We start from the raw sequence: 15,476 nt of genomic DNA, 5'->3' as shown, positions 1-15,476 counted from the left end.
GGCAATTGCAAAGGGGGGCCACCAAGAATTAACCCCTCAAACTGTGTAAGTGCAACAGCGGAGGAGGTTGAGTACAAACCGCCAGCTGGAAGTGCAGCGGCAGAGGATGCCCTGGGGATATTTGTACTTGTATCAGCCCCTCCTTTATATGCCATCCAGATCCCACTGCCAATATTTGTCCAGGTTAAAACAGACAGGACCAGACCCTCCTTGGCCCTGACAACACAGCCACAGCTTCAAAACATCATCACATGTATCTACATAACCTAGTATTCACCTAGTGCGCAATGTCAAATCAATAAGCACTACAACCACTAACCAATCAATTTGGTTTTCACAACCATCCCAAAAACGTTTGGTGCACCCGTGGTGTACCAGGACCCTGGAACGCACGGCCAGAACACAGTAACGAAAATCAATTCAAAACCGTGGGATTCATACATTTTTGAAAGAGGTTTTTCTTCATTTCTTTCAAACTTTTGCCACATGTTTAGGATAAGATAGCAGTACATTATTTTCCCTTTAAGCGTACATGTGCCCATCTTTTCAGATTGAGTATATCATGTTTGGTTGTGAGCCAAAGTGGCTTGGAACATTCATACATTTTGGTTACTATGTTCTGGCCGCGTGTTCCAGGGTCCTGGTGTACCAGGTCTTCATAGAAACTACAATGTACAGTTCGGAAACGGGAACTCTTGCATCAACAAAAACCAACTCATTTCGGAAAGCCTATACACATATTTAGATACACTTGAATGTTCTTTTTTATGTACATAGATTCTAGGCCCTCAAACAAGGTTTTTAATATCCACTTCGAAAATGCTTCGAGAATTTTCAAGCGAAAAGGCTACGGTGAGTTTGAACCTGGGCAATGGCGACTGATCTACTCTTGAAACTGAACACCAGAGACCATGAAAGATTCTGATCTTGAGCGGAAGCTCGTACACGAGACTACCAAAAATGCCTATGCGATTGATCACAATCCGCTTTTAAATTTCAGACTGATTTCAGACCCCCAAATGGCTATACTCCTAAAGTTTGATTAATGCATCAATTTAGGACAAACGGAGGTTTGTCTTTGGTTTGTCGTACGCAGGTGGTAGAAAAGCTGGTAGAGAAGTATAGAAAAGCGATTTGCGGGCATTTTTTCTGTAACTCGGCCTGAAGAGACCAGCTGCAGACCTCTCGATCGAACCAGACAATGAGTAGTTCATGAACTGACTGGTTCGTCGCAGCAGAGCACGTTACCGGGCTGTAAGCAAGCGTCTAATAAAGTCTTCGGGGCTCGTTGACTTTTTGGCGGTGCGGAATTGATGGTTGTCCTAAGAAGTAGTGGAGTCAATGATAAAGGTCTAGTTGAAGTCGGGCTGTCATGCCATCACGAACGAGCTTTAGAGTTATTCTACAGGCTAAAACATGAAAAAATAACTCTGTTATGTTTGGACAAGCAGTTTCCTCCATATTGTGCACCCAGTCAATCACATCTGGAAACAGCCAAACCGTGGGCCCAGATGCGAATTTTCTTGCAGTGTACACATATAGGCTGTCCCTGATGGAGTTTGAAGTGGTCTCATCTCCGCCCTCTGCAATTTTTGCAAACCCAACTTTCAGAGCGACCCCGAGTCTTATCGCATCGATAGCGAAATGACTGCATTGTGTCTCTCATCAACTTTTCTCATTGCTCAGAGCAGTGACTGCATGAAAATACTCATTTATTCGCATAAAAATCTAACTTCTGCTCTTCGCCCCGACTTGCTCGGCTGAACAGGTATTTAGAAACCCGAAGCTGAACCAGTTCTTTTTGTCCATCACGTCCCCTTCCCTAAGCATCCGATTCGATTGCCTTGGGGACACCGAACTACCCTTCCCTCAATACTGTTTTGATTGGCAAGGAGTAAACCGCCGGATCATCTGGTTTTCTGGTGGTATCTTTTTTGCATACTTTAACATCTTGAATTCCGAACTCCCCGCACCTCCTCCCCAAGTCTAACGACCTGTCAGGACCCAAAACTATAGGGAGGGGCTTTTGACATTGTTAGTGCCCCGGTACGCCATTTCTTAAGCAGCAAAGTTGGAAACTTGAAAATTCGTCCCGGTTACGCTCCACCATACACAATATTGCTGGACCAATCGCGTAATTGAGACCGATATCTTGGACCGCTACAACCTTCCATTTGCAGTATTTTTACCCGAATCAAGGAGATTGTTCAGCTTTCTCGGCGCGACTTCGACCTTCATCCATAGGCGGCTCATTGAATATTTGGGCGGTTTTATTTGTACTCAGCGGCAATCTTCAACTGCAGTGATTTTTTCGAGAGGGAGTCTACATAAGAGTTGTGAGTACACAAACACACTTCAGCCGCATACTTTCTATGTACTTTTTCCTTGAGGCTAACTTCTAAATCCTTGTGTGGCTCGGCTAGTTGAAGTATAGTGGAATCCCATAACCCTCCAACTTGCTTTCTGACTATCTAACGCTTTTGCGTTTGTTGATGATATCATTGCTACTGGTTGAACGTACCTATTCGCCTAATGTTCCGCTAGGATCCTTTGCGCCCAGAACATCTCCGGCATATCCGCCTACCCTTGGCCCCTCACGCTCTCTTATTGAACCTGCGCCAAATCGTTTCGCCTTATTGAAGCAATTTGTGGGCCTTGCAGTTTGCTTCCAAAATTTAATCACATCGCATTCATTAATCAACCACGCGCCTCCGGCTGGCCGACGATTCACGCCAGCTTGATACGATACAAACCAGTGTCCCCTCACGCTCTTTAGACCTGGTAAGTGAGATACGATTTAACAAAAAAATACGGAGCTATAACTATCCCCTTCTTGTTGGCACTACGGCGCAATAGCTCGTGAATTCTTCCCCCCCCCCCCCCCCCCCCCTTTCCATCTGTGTCATATTCGCTTGAGGTGTTGGTGTCTTGCTGCCTCGAAGTAAGGATATAATCATTTCGCGGATTTCTGGCTGACAGTTCCTTCCACTCTCATTTGACGGCCGTGATGCTAGATCTTGTTGGGGCCTCCTTATCTCTCGACTTTCAAGAGGTCAATTAGCTAGCTTCTGGAACGTCCACGACGCGCAAGAGATTAGGCGCACCAATGGATCCGCTCACCCATACTTCACATCCCCCAGCTTCGCATCCAGTCGGTCATTGCTCGTCTGGGTGTCCAAACAGTGTTTCATGCACCTCTGATTACCCTGAAGAATACCAAAAATCTTCAGGAGTGGCTCCCCCGAAGATTGAGATGGGTGAATACTACTTTCCAATGAATGGCGTTCAGACCCCCTACCATCGTACCCAACTTCCGCTGCCGGCTGCCCCGTCAACCTATAGACCACCTCTTACTTATTTAGGAGACGCAGCCGGTAAGTACCAGAACTGCCGGCCGAACTCTTCCTCCTCGTGGGAATCGGACCTCAAGAGTCAAGATGAGCGTGAGCTACTGAATGGACATCCGACCGCTTACCCTTTCGAGTTTGGATACCACAATACCACATGTTCCTTCCGTCCTTACGCTTCCACAGCTTCCTCGGAGAACGAAGCGCATCCATTTCACGAGGCGCCAGACAGAAGGCCTTCTACGGTAGAGAATAGATCCGGCTCTAGCGGCGTCCAAGAGTTGACATTGCCCCCAATCAACAATCAGCTTACTCCCGATAGCCGTTACTCAGCAGACGAACCACCCACCAGACAAGAAGAGTACGCCGAAGACCTCACCAAAGCGAATATTGACAAGGCAGGATTATCTGAGTCGGAACACTCCCCGAAATCCAAATCGGCGACAGGCAAGAAGCCTTCTAGTTTGAAAGTATCAGAGGTGAGATTGCTACCACAGACCAGCTCTTATATCATCTTGTGTTTTATCAATTGTCTAATGACCGTGGCGTTGTAACTTCCGTTCGAAACTCATAGAAGCGTCGACAGCAAAATAGGGCAGCGCAACGGGCTATGCGGGAGCGTCGCAAAGTGAGTTTCACGTCCGGAATGTAACTTGACCTTGGGCTCGTGTTGTGTCTCCTACACTCACATGATGACTTAATCTGTTTTCCTTTGTTTCTCTCTACAACACAGAGAGCTGCGCAACATCAAGAGATTCACATGAGTTCCATTGTGGCAGAGAATGCCATGTTGCGTGAAAAAGTGACTTAGTTGAGTAGAGCCCAGCGTTGTTTCGATCCGGCTAATCGCTGACTTGATAACCTGCTTCCCTCAGTTTGACGAACTTACTCATCCACCATTCTATCAACCCGGGTGTCTTATCATGGAATCCGGTACCAGCGCAAGAAAATTCGCAGGCAATGTTGCCACTTTTGAGTACCGGCAGTCTTCCTCCGCATTCCGCTTCTATAAGCGACCACACGTTTATACCCTCTAATTTAGTCCCGAGTCACTCGACGTTTCCGTCTGCTGGCGTAGCTTACTCGTCTGAATTGCCTTCGACACCTAGCTCTCTATTAAACTATTACCCCTGTTTCCAAGAATAATCAGTCATATTATAGGAATCCGCTCATTGTCATCAAGGCGAGAGTTGATTTGCTGAAAATTGACCATTGGTTTGTTAAACTTGGTTGAACTGTTATTTTTTTTTTTGCTGCTTTCTTTCATTTTAAGCATTTTCATCGTCATCACACACACCTATCGTCCCACAGTTCTAGCTTTTGAAAACCGATTGGATTGATATTCGGGAGATTTATTCTCTATGTCGCCCCCTCGCTATTATTCACTTAATTTTTCTCGACCAACTCGTTGTTCATCATTGACGTTTTGCAGCCCTGGTCACGTTATGTTATCGTTTAGTCAATTCTTATATGAGTTATTTCATCATTGGTTTGTGATCGTTGTTTTGATGCTATATAAGTTACCTTAATGTGTAACTGCTAAATTAGTGGGGTTCACAAATGATACAATCTCTGAATTCTTGCGCGCTTTAAAGATTCCCCAAGAAAGAAATTGATGATATTGGCATCTCCTGGGTGACAGGGTACTCAGCGCGGGCGCAACGTGTCGTCAATCCAGACCCAACCCAAGTCTTTCTCTTTGGAGGCCTGGCTACTTTCCTCCGATGCAGGGCCTGTGAGTGATTTCGGAGTTTCTGCCTGAAAATTTCGAGTTTTTTCGGGCCTTGAGCAGAGTATAACTTTCAGATTCGAAAAGATTGACCGCATAAACACACGAACAATGGCTGCAAGGTTGAATCATGGACGCTGCTGATTGTGAACCAAAATGAGGATACATGACATACTTTTTTTTGCTACATACAGGATTATCCTTCCTGTTACGCTCACATTCTTATCAAGTCATGTAGGATGCGCTACGAATATCACGTTGATTTGGAGTTTTAAACTGATGAGCATTGGTTTGGTTCCCGACCTTCGGGGTCAAGCCGCATCAGTTTCTGAACTTCTCTATCTGCTCATCAGGAAGAATCACTTGTATGGAAGAATGAGTTGATCATTATTTAGAGCAAGAAGTACGGACAGATCCCATTTCATTTGACATGCGACTTGGCCGTATGGGTAATGAGACGATGCTCCTGTCGTTGTTAGTATTCCAAAGTGATGCAAGAAGCATACATAGGGTAAGTACAATGAAGTGGGGAGGAGGGTTTACAATTATCTAACTAGAAATGAAAGTTGTCTAGAGCCTATCGAACCGTGGATAATGTCGGAGCGGCCTCTCAGGCAAACAAGAACTGCATGCTATAAGTTTTTGTGCTGGTGACCAATGATGCCAAAATGAGTATAGCTGGAGGAAGCAAACATGAAAAAGATGTTTACGAACTCCAAATCCCAATGATGCCAAGATTTACCCTCGGAATTGTCGATTTCTTGGGATTGAAGTTTGAATGCAATAGTTTGATATGGCTCGGCAGCAATCTAAATGAATCCTTGAAGCATAAGTTTCTAGATCGAAAAGAGTTTTGATTGATAAGCTTGAATACGAACCAGCAGATATTGATGAGCTCGATCGGCACTTTCGACACGCTGCTCAAAACTTGACATGAATCGGTGACGCGGCTTGACTCCTTCAGTTATTTGAGGGTAATGAATCTGAAACAGTAAGCCGAGTTGACCGGTGAGAGGATCGCGAACTTTAGTGACTTGATAACCTGGCGAGCCAATCTTGATGAACTGCTTCTTGACAATCGATAAGCGTGACTGAGCAGCTTGCTGAGCTAGGAGGGACGACTGGTATAGGGAGGAATCCTTTGCGTCCTTGGCTGCTCGACGAGCAAGGTTTGTTTGATGTTTTTTACCTTGTGTGTGCGCCAAGTATGATCCTTCGTTGGTGTGGAGAGTAAGACAGAGTCGACATTCGAGTCCACCGAGATGATTTCGTAGGATGTAGGGATCCTGAGGTGGAGTTTCAACCGATTCAGCAGTGTGAGAGCAGTCATTCTTAGCATTCTACTCCTCACCTTGGCAAGGTCAATCGTCTCAAGCGCGAGTTTTCGAAGCCTTTCACGCCGATCGACATTTGCTTCACTGGCTCCTGCTACACCACCTCCACCAAACTTGGATCCGACTCGATTCTGTAGGAAGAAAGAAAGATATGAAGAGGTAAGTCGAAAGGCTTATGGATATTCACACCTGGTCGTCTCATCGAGCAAGGGATTGCTACTGGCCTGAAAATCTGATTGGGTTGAACGAAGTTAGCTGGAATAATAATGGTGTTCGTTTCGGGTTAGATACATAAAATGCAATAGAATATAACTGACCCATCTTTCAACTCGATACTATAAAGTCAATCACTGTTCGTCTCTGTTGTATTTTGCTGGTAGTTGTTTGTGGTTATCGTGCATGGCGCCCACAGTTGGGCATGTGACATGTCACAAGGGGTTCCGTCAGTCTCGACTGCGAGCTGCGGCCGATGGACAGGTGGCAAATTCAAGATGCCGGAGTCCGGGAACTCAGCTTGAACCTGTGAACTTCGGGGGCGGGGATCCGCTGAGATGGGCATCAGCATGCTCCGCGGGTTACCAGCCAGTAGAGGGAATCCGTCATCGCGATCCGCATGGTTTGACGACCGGCGTGATCTCAGCCAAAAGGGAACAACCGACGAGCTGTCTGTCCCATCCAACTGCGGTTCCCTCCTCAAGAATCAAGACGACCCAAATAGCCAAAGCTTCAATCACCCCACCGCCTCAACAATAGAATGACGGAAATTGACCCTGCTGCCAACGGGATCGTGAGGGCTCACTCACATAATGCACGCGAGACAAACTCTCGAGAAATACCGAACTGCTCTGAACTACCATCAAATTCCTTGACGCTAACTCAAACTACCCAACTTGATGGACTGATGACTATCCTGCGGGACAAAATGGTGAGCTTGGAAACATCATCCGATCATCTCTTGGGATTAGAATGGCCTGAATAATTAGACCGATAAACTGATGAGTTTGACCCGCGATACCTCTGCAATCTACTGCTAGACCCCTCGATCGGAGTTCATTTTTACCGCTGATCGCATCATCCGCCTGCTCGTGGAGGAAGGTCTGCCAAGTCATCCCTTCTTTGAAATATAATACTTATTGACATGTCCGTTGCTTCTTACCAACTTGCACAGGCTTGAATCATCTGCCTGTGGAGTCTCGCAGTGAGCAATCCAGTAAAATCTTGACCGTGAGATTTGAGAACTGAATAGGAACTACCTGTAATGACCTTTACAGGTGTCGAAACGCCCACAGGCGCTGAATACAAGGGTGTGAAATTTTTGGGTAAAATTTGTGGAGTGTCGATTATGAGAGCGGGAGAAAGTATGGAAGCTGGTTTGAGGGAATGTTGTAGATCAGTCCGCATAGGTAAAATTTTAATCCAGAGGGTAGTTTTTCATCTTTTTTTTTACGAATTCCTTTCCCATTCAAATCTTTTCACATAAGACGCCATCACAAAAAAGTGTTGCTTATTGAGCCATCTTGTGTGTTTTTTCTGGCAGGATGAAGAAACAGCGCTACCAAAACTCTTCTATGCAAAACTTCCGGACGATATTCAAGATAGATACGTCCTGCTGCTCGATCCCATGCTTGGTAACTTGGATCACTGTCGACAACTTCTGATTCCATGAACTTGTCTTGACTATGTTGTGTGCATCCAACAGCTACAGGTGGGTCCGCGATCAAGGCGATTGACGTCTTGATCGAACATGGCGTTCCCGAAGAGAGGATCCTATTTTTAAACTTGGTTGCTGCGCCGGAAGGTTTAGCAAACGTCTTTTTCAAGCATCCCTCAGTCAAGGTGGTCAGTGCTTGGGTCGACGAAGGCTTAGATGATAAAAAGTTGGGTCAACCCATCTACTTCCCGATGTTGAGAGCATCCTCAAGATAGCTAAAGCATTATATTTGTATTTCATTCTTCACATATTGCAGGTATATCATCCCTGGACTTGGAGGTAAAATCAACTTTTTTTTAGCCGAGGAACTTGGACTAACACCATTTGGTAAATTTGATTTGCTAAGACTTTGGAGATAGATATTTTACCAGCTCGTGATTACACCTAATACTTCAGACGTCCCAAAAAAACCAGTGAGGAAAGATATGCCTCTTTAATTTTCCAAGATGTTCATCCGACAAACTTGGGATGCTGAACTCTTTTAAAGGATAAAATAATTGGTAGTTGTCAATATGCCTCGGGTGGACCCTATCTTATCACTCTTTTTCATACTTACGCGGCTAGCCCATTGTAATGTGTAACACTATAAAAAAGATGCTGAGTTTGATTCATCTTACCAGCCCTCCATACACGCTCTACTGAGATTTACGCACAAGATTCTTGATTTAATCTCATCATATACGCATGTCCAATGTTTGATCATCTGGATGATAAGACCACCAACTGAGATGCAGCAGTATGCTACATCTACATCTACATATAACTAAAGGAATAGCCTCTGGGGACCAAACAAACCTGTACATTGCCTGTCATGCAATGTAACGCCAGCCTTGGTAATGTGTGCAATGTAACACTGGTCTCAATGCTCTTCTTTTGTATCAACTGTGTGTGTTCAATGCCTCTGCTTGAACGGACTCGGTTTGAGTCCAGTATCTCCGTTTGATGTTCCTGCTTGAACGGAGTCGCTCACCGAGTCTGTTCATCAACTTTCTCACCACGCCCACTCTGTTTCAGTTTCAAAACCATGATGTTACCTAACTTAACTAATTCCAAAGGTGGAGGCGCAAATGGGAGGGACTCATGCAGTATTGGTGATTTAGGACTGAGAGCAATGCCCAAAAACACCATGCCTCACAAATGTTACTCTAGCTCCGCAACCTCCCAAGAATCCACCACTATTTTTGATTTTCTGAAAGCTGTGCATCTTTTCTAATTTTTGATTCACTAGAATCATCATAGGCTTATCCTGCTTTGCTTAGAATACCATATTGAAGATGGTGGACTGCAAAAGCCAACCCCAAGCTCCTTAAAACACAATCTTGACTGCAAATCCATAACTTGCCTTGAAAAAAGAGACAAGTATCCAGGACTAAAGTCCAATAATGTCAAATACTTGGATTGTGCCAGTGGCCATCTGGCCATCCTGTGGCTTCAATACATATTTACATATAACTTGACTTTAACTCTTCTACCTGCCTCAAAGTAAGTGTTAGAGTTAGGCATGCACACATTGTGGTGAGCAAAAGTGGTCACTGCGTAGAAATGTCAGGACCTCCGCTGCTCCAAGATGTTTCCCAGGAAAAGTTGGGTGATCTGGGAAACTCTGCTCCGCTCTGCAAGTACGTGTAAGGGCACAATGATCAAAGAGCCAGTAAAGTAACGTATAAATAACCGCAAGACAAATAGAAAAACTGCAGCAAACACTGTGAAATCCGCCGTAAAGTACACAAAAGACAACTCCGCAAGTAGTAACAGCTCCGCCGTTGGGAATCCGTACCAGAGTAACAAGAAAGAAGTAAGAATCCGTAAAGAAAAAAAATGATCAGATGATGGATGGATGGATGGATGGGGGAAAAACTTCCCCCCCCTTTGTACAAAAAGGAAAAACAACATCATGAGAGAAAGAAACCATCTTCCTCCACCCGCCTCTCACGAACGCCATCCTCCAAGCCCCGCTCCCACAACCACGCACGTCATCCTCCCATTCTGCTCTCACGCGGATATTCTGTCAACGTCGCTGCACGTCATTTCCCACCGTCGGAATCCTCTTGCCTTAGCTTCCTCACCCCTGTCTAGCCTTCAATGCTGAGATCCCACACATTGCCTCTGCCCCAGCTACGCCCGCTGACGTAGCCTGATTTGGCTGCCACGGCTTCCCCCAGTCACAGCCTATACTATCCAGTCCGCGCCGGCCTGCTAAAGTCATGTCCAGCTCCGCCGTGGACATAGCCCCGCGCTCCGCCTTGTGGACACATTCCGCACTGTGCCGCTCTGAGCCAGCCTTGCAGAATACGCAGCCCGCAACCTCCGCAAACCTATGCAGACACTTTGGGTCCCCAACCAGGTTCTAGCATCACAACATGCAAAAGCTAAAGCTAGACTTATGTACTTAGAACCACTTTGTACATACGTTTGACACCTGTCAATGAGAGGCACCATGTCCATCCCTGTCACCAGCAAGCACCTACAGTTATGGCATATCATTCCAGGGCTTCTCTCTTTCCTCACAGAGATTGGAGACCTGGGACCAGCATGTGAGAGCTGACCCACCACCAGACTGTTGTGTGCAGGTTAGTCAATCAGCTTAGCAATGCAAACAAGATTGGAGACCTGGGACCAATGGAGTGATATATTTGGGCCAGGGACTCAAATATTTCTGGACAAGGTTGCAGATCTTGCAGAATGTGAGTGTGCAAGGCTGGCGCGGAGAGGCACATCACGGAGGAAGTTCACCAAGGCGGTGTGTGGGGTGATTGTACACAATGCCGCCGCAGGCAGAGCTCAATGGTAGAACTGGACTCAAACTAAGAAGGCCAGAGGGGACTAGCTAGTAGAGGTGGTTATTGAGGGAAGCTGTGGCAGCCAAAGCAGTCTATGTCAGCGGGTGTAGATGGGGAGGATGCAGCAAGTGGGATCCTAAAGGTTTAGGATAGACAGGGGCGGGGAAGCTAGGGCAAGAGGAGTCCAACAATGTGTGGCAAATCTGACAGAAGATCTGTGTGAGAGTGGAGTGGAAACAAAATGCATTTTAGTGTGGGAGTGTGGCTTGGCGGATTGTCTGCGTGAGAGGCGGGCAGAGCATAATGATTTATTAGGCTCACACCATGGGAGTTTCCTTGGCACTTGTGTGCAAGTGCCATCTCTGAACTCAGTCATAGATTTGGTTGGATCTCAGTTAGATGCTGGTTGGAAGGCAATTTCATGTCTGCCACAAAGTAAGTATATAAGAACTGGAATCATACCAAATGTGTTGTGCAATGTCTGTGTAAAATTCATGCCATACCTATGCTGAAAACCAGGCCAATTTAATGATAAGGTTTACTTGATCCTCAAGCTTGACCAAAGTTCCTCATATTTCAATTATCATGGTTTTTGACCTCTTTGGGAACCCATACCCAGTAGGTTTCTCTGAAACGGTTTTTGTATTTATTTTCAGGGTACACACCAAAAAGCTGCCAGTTATTTTTAAGTTGTTTCTATTACACATGGTTAACACTTTGGATGGAGTGTAGTCAAACTGTGGGAGGTAGAGCTGGTCCCTGGTACCCGTTGGCGGGTACACGGGCGAGTACCTGTGGAAGTGTGCAGGTATCCGCTGGGTGCAGGTGCGGGTGTCCAGTCTGGGTCCAAATTCAGGCAGGTACCTGCACACAAATCACCATCCTGCACAGCTCTGCTTGCCCCTAGTGCCCATTGGCGGGTACTAGGTACCTGTGGGCTGGTACCCATGGATAGAGATGGCACTTCGCACCCGGGTACCCGTGGCGGGTGCGGGTACCTGCCCAAATTTTCACAAAATTTGGACACCCGCACCCGCACCTGGCACCGGCTGGCGGGTACCTGCCACGCCAGACAGGTACCCGCCTGCAGGCAACAGGTACCTGCAAAATGGTAACCAGCGCCATCCCTACCCTGTAGGACGGCACTTTGTGCGCAGGTACCTGTGGCGGGTGCAGGTACCTACCTGAAATTTCACTGATATTGGACACCCGCACCCGCACCCGGTGTGGTGGTCAAACCGGTACAGGGCCTCTGTCAGCCACTGAGACAATTGTCCATGTGTCTACAATGATAGTTACAATTCATGTAACCCAATGGCTAAAGGCTTCCTTAAGCTTGATCTTGATCTTGTGTAAGATCCTGTGTTCAAGTCCTCCTGTTGTCTTATATTATTACTTTTGTTGCAATCATTACTTTATATGTACTAAACTATATGATTTCACACTTATTATGTATTTTCCATACAGAGAGAGATAAACTTACCTCTCTATGTATTTATCTTCATTGAGAACAAACTATGCACAAATAGAGAGATTACATAATTATTTATGTAAATACCTCTTCTGAATTCTGTGGTCCTCTTCCTCTCCTTGGAGTTAAGGATCCCTCTGGTGCCTTGACTTGAAGGAAGATCAGGATCCTGTAATATAAAAGGGGGGGATCTTTCCCCCAAGATTATTGCACATACAAACCCGTACACCTTACTTAAAATTAAAGTGAGTGGGGTTTCCTAGTAATCTACTGACCTATTTTCTCTTACAGCTTCATATTCCTTTGAGTATTCTCCTAGGTACAGGTATTCATACCTGTATCCTAGAAGAACAGAGTTTCCGTAAACCTGTTTTGAGCAACGGCGCTTGGCTAGAGTAATTGCCGCGTCCCCTTACTTACGTAAGGGTGCTAGTCTACTCTAGTCCCTCCCCCTTTGGCGTTGAGTTGGACTTTATTCCACTGGCCTTCTGGCTATAGTGTGACCCATAAGACATCTGGCCACTACTTAGCCGCTGCAGATCGTCGAAAACCCTATCATCTCCGTGTCACCAAAGAGACAGGAGCTGACAGCCTCAAGATAAAGATTCCCACCCTCAAGAGTGCTACGGTGCGCAGGAGCTCTTTTCTTCCTATGTAGTGTTGTCCTCCCATTTCTTTCTTTCCCTTTTTCTCTGTCTTCCTTTTTTTTCCTTCTTTGTCTTTTGTTTTGTTTCTTCTTTGCGCATGTTGGATGGTTGGTTGTGTGGAGGGTTGGTTTTCTTCCTCTTTTTGTTGTTGGTGTTGGGTTTTGTTTTGTTTGTTTTCTGTGTGTGCAGGGCGTGATGATTGGTCCGCAGTGCGCGGCTCCTCCTGGAGTCTGAGTTCGCCCACAAACTCAGAGGAAGGGGGGCATGGAACCTAGCTGATCCCATTAGGAATCCATCAGAAGTTTATTGTTCATTATCCGGCGCCCTCCAAAGCGCTATCCTGAATCTTATTGATCCTCCCAGAGTCTCTTGCTTTTTTCATTTCCTTCTTCCCTCAAAACAACAAACCGCCAACGCGCGCTCAACGCCGTCGTAAAATCTTCCCCCAAAAAAACCTAATTGCTTTACCAATCCTCATTGCTCATCCCAACCATCACCCCGGAGGGCACACAGTTTCTTTTCCCCATTCCCCTCCACTAACTGCCTACCGCCTGGCACAGTAGGAGTTCTGCACCGGCACCTGTTTCCGGGTACCTGCTCCTGAAAGCAGGTGCCCGCAAACGGGTAGCGGGTACCTGATGCCATCTCTACCCATGGAAGTACGCAGGTAACTGCCAGCGGGTGCCGGGTACAGGTGCGGGTGTCCATTCTGGGTCAAAATTCAGGCAGGTAACCACATGCCCGCCGCGGTAACCAGGTGAAAAGTGTCAGCTCTAGTGAGAGGTCTGATTTTGCTCTGGTAATACAGTTTGACTTTGGCGCTGTGGGGCCAACTGTCACAAAACCATGTGAGCTGTGCGGGTTTCTGTGACAAATTGTGTCACACAAACATACGCGTGCGCGTTTGTGTGACACGTAGACCATCACCCAGCCATATCATGCCAAGATGAGTGCCCCACAATCCCAGGGGCAAATTAGCTGAATCCTTTAATAATTGTATTTGATTTTCATCCATCAGTACAGAAATCCTGTTGAGGAGATTTTCTGAAATTCATTCACAAACCCTGGGTAATCTGAGGCTCCCCTGGACTTGTCCCAGAATTCTAAATCCCTTGGGACAAAATTTAGCAGCTGAAGAATGTGTCACACAAATTTACACATGTGTGCTGGTGTGTCACATTTTTCATCACTCAGCCAAGTGATGCCAACCTGAGTGCTCATGCAGACAGGGGCTTAGGTGGAACCTTCAAAAACTGTTTATAACATTCAGCCATATGCACACAAATGATTTTGGGGATATTTTCTGAATTCATACACAACTCCTGATTAATATGAGGTTTTTTCCGCTGGACTTTTCCCAGAACTTCAAATATTTTGTGAAAAAATTCACCAACTAAAGAATGTGTCACACAAACTTACACATGTATCTTTTTGTGTACCACTAACATATCTCAAGCTTTTTGGGATTTATGATAAACACATGATAGAATGAAATATACAGAGCTGGAACTTTGCACCCGGGTACCTGCAGCGGGTGCAGGTACCTTCCTGAATTTTGACCCAGAATGGACACCTGCACCTGCTGGCTGTTACCTGCATACTTCCACAGGTAGTGTACCCACCCACAGGTATTTAGTACCTGCCAATGGGCACTAGGGGCAAGCAGAGCTGTGCATTCCAGTAAAAATCAATTTTCACTAGACATCAGGTGACATCAAGCAACAATGACTGTCACTTTTTTCCAGCTCTGGTGCTACCACAACTAGGCTACAATGGCCCCTTTGTTTCCTACAGGGGGCTATCCATGCGGCCAACTGTGCAGCTGGTGGGTAGCTCAGTGGACTTAGGCTGATGTCACCTATAGTCTAGTAACAGTTTATTTTTCCTGGTGGCAGAATGGTGATTTGTGCGCAGGTACATGCCTGAATTTGGACCCAGACTGGACAACCTCACCCTCACCCAGCAGATACCTGTGCACTTCCACAGGTACCCGCCAACAGATGATAGGGGCCAGCTCTAGAAATATATGATTCCCGTGGTAAATAACTCGTTTCTGCCAAGTATTTGATATTGATTTGCAAGTTAGTTGTCTAAAATAGTTCTAGTAATAACTAGAGTTCAGTTGAAGCTGGTTTTCAATTGAATTCAACTCCTTTCCAAAGTGCCTTCAGCTCAATTGAGCATAAGTTAAACATAAATTCATCATGGATTCAGCATACATTGAGGCTCAAGTTCCAGGATATATCTAACAGGGTTCTTAAATAATATTTTGTGATGGCACTTGCATGCAAGTGCCAAGCAAACTCCCATGGTGATGTATTGGATTTGTTGCACCAGTGGTAGGCCGCTATGCTAAACCTTGCTAAAGGGTCACTGAATATTAGAGTAGTGGTGCTAACAGTGCCCCTTTTTTTCTGTAGTTTTATCATGCCAATACCCCGGCTAAACTACATTGTG

At 45.9% G+C, this 15,476-nt stretch overlaps 3 protein-coding genes across 3 annotated transcripts; 2 read left to right on the top strand and 1 right to left on the bottom strand.

The window, feature by feature from the left end:
- Window positions 1-3,106: 3,106 nt before the first annotated feature.
- On the top strand, window positions 3,107-4,384 carry PtA15_15A483 (uncharacterized protein; the record flags this gene model as incomplete). The annotated part of the gene is made up of 3 exons (XM_053163692.1): window positions 3,107-3,826; window positions 3,922-3,975; window positions 4,223-4,384. 3 exons carry the CDS (start codon window positions 3,107-3,109, stop codon window positions 4,382-4,384), a joined length of 936 nt encoding a protein of 311 aa, XP_053027642.1.
- A 1,302-nt stretch (window positions 4,385-5,686) lies between these two features.
- PtA15_15A482 (uncharacterized protein) lies at window positions 5,687-6,975 on the bottom strand (the record flags this gene model as incomplete). Its single annotated transcript, XM_053163691.1, has 6 exons — window positions 5,687-5,723; window positions 5,791-5,885; window positions 5,955-6,229; window positions 6,266-6,362; window positions 6,428-6,541; window positions 6,865-6,975. The coding sequence occupies 6 exons, from the start codon at window positions 6,973-6,975 to the stop codon at window positions 5,687-5,689; spliced, it is 729 nt and encodes a 242-aa protein (XP_053027641.1).
- A 189-nt stretch (window positions 6,976-7,164) lies between these two features.
- Window positions 7,165-8,499, top strand: PtA15_15A481 (uncharacterized protein; the record flags this gene model as incomplete). Its single annotated transcript, XM_053163690.1, has 8 exons — window positions 7,165-7,335; window positions 7,445-7,505; window positions 7,579-7,608; window positions 7,682-7,833; window positions 7,948-8,038; window positions 8,110-8,287; window positions 8,378-8,400; window positions 8,468-8,499. 8 exons carry the CDS (start codon window positions 7,165-7,167, stop codon window positions 8,497-8,499), a joined length of 738 nt encoding a protein of 245 aa, XP_053027640.1.
- Window positions 8,500-15,476: the final 6,977 nt, after the last annotated feature.

This window comes from Puccinia triticina, chromosome 15A (genome assembly GCF_026914185.1).
Source record: "Puccinia triticina chromosome 15A, complete sequence".
In the NCBI taxonomy this organism is placed as follows: domain Eukaryota; kingdom Fungi; phylum Basidiomycota; class Pucciniomycetes; order Pucciniales; family Pucciniaceae; genus Puccinia; species Puccinia triticina.
This window is presented reverse-complemented; position numbering and strand designations above follow the sequence as displayed.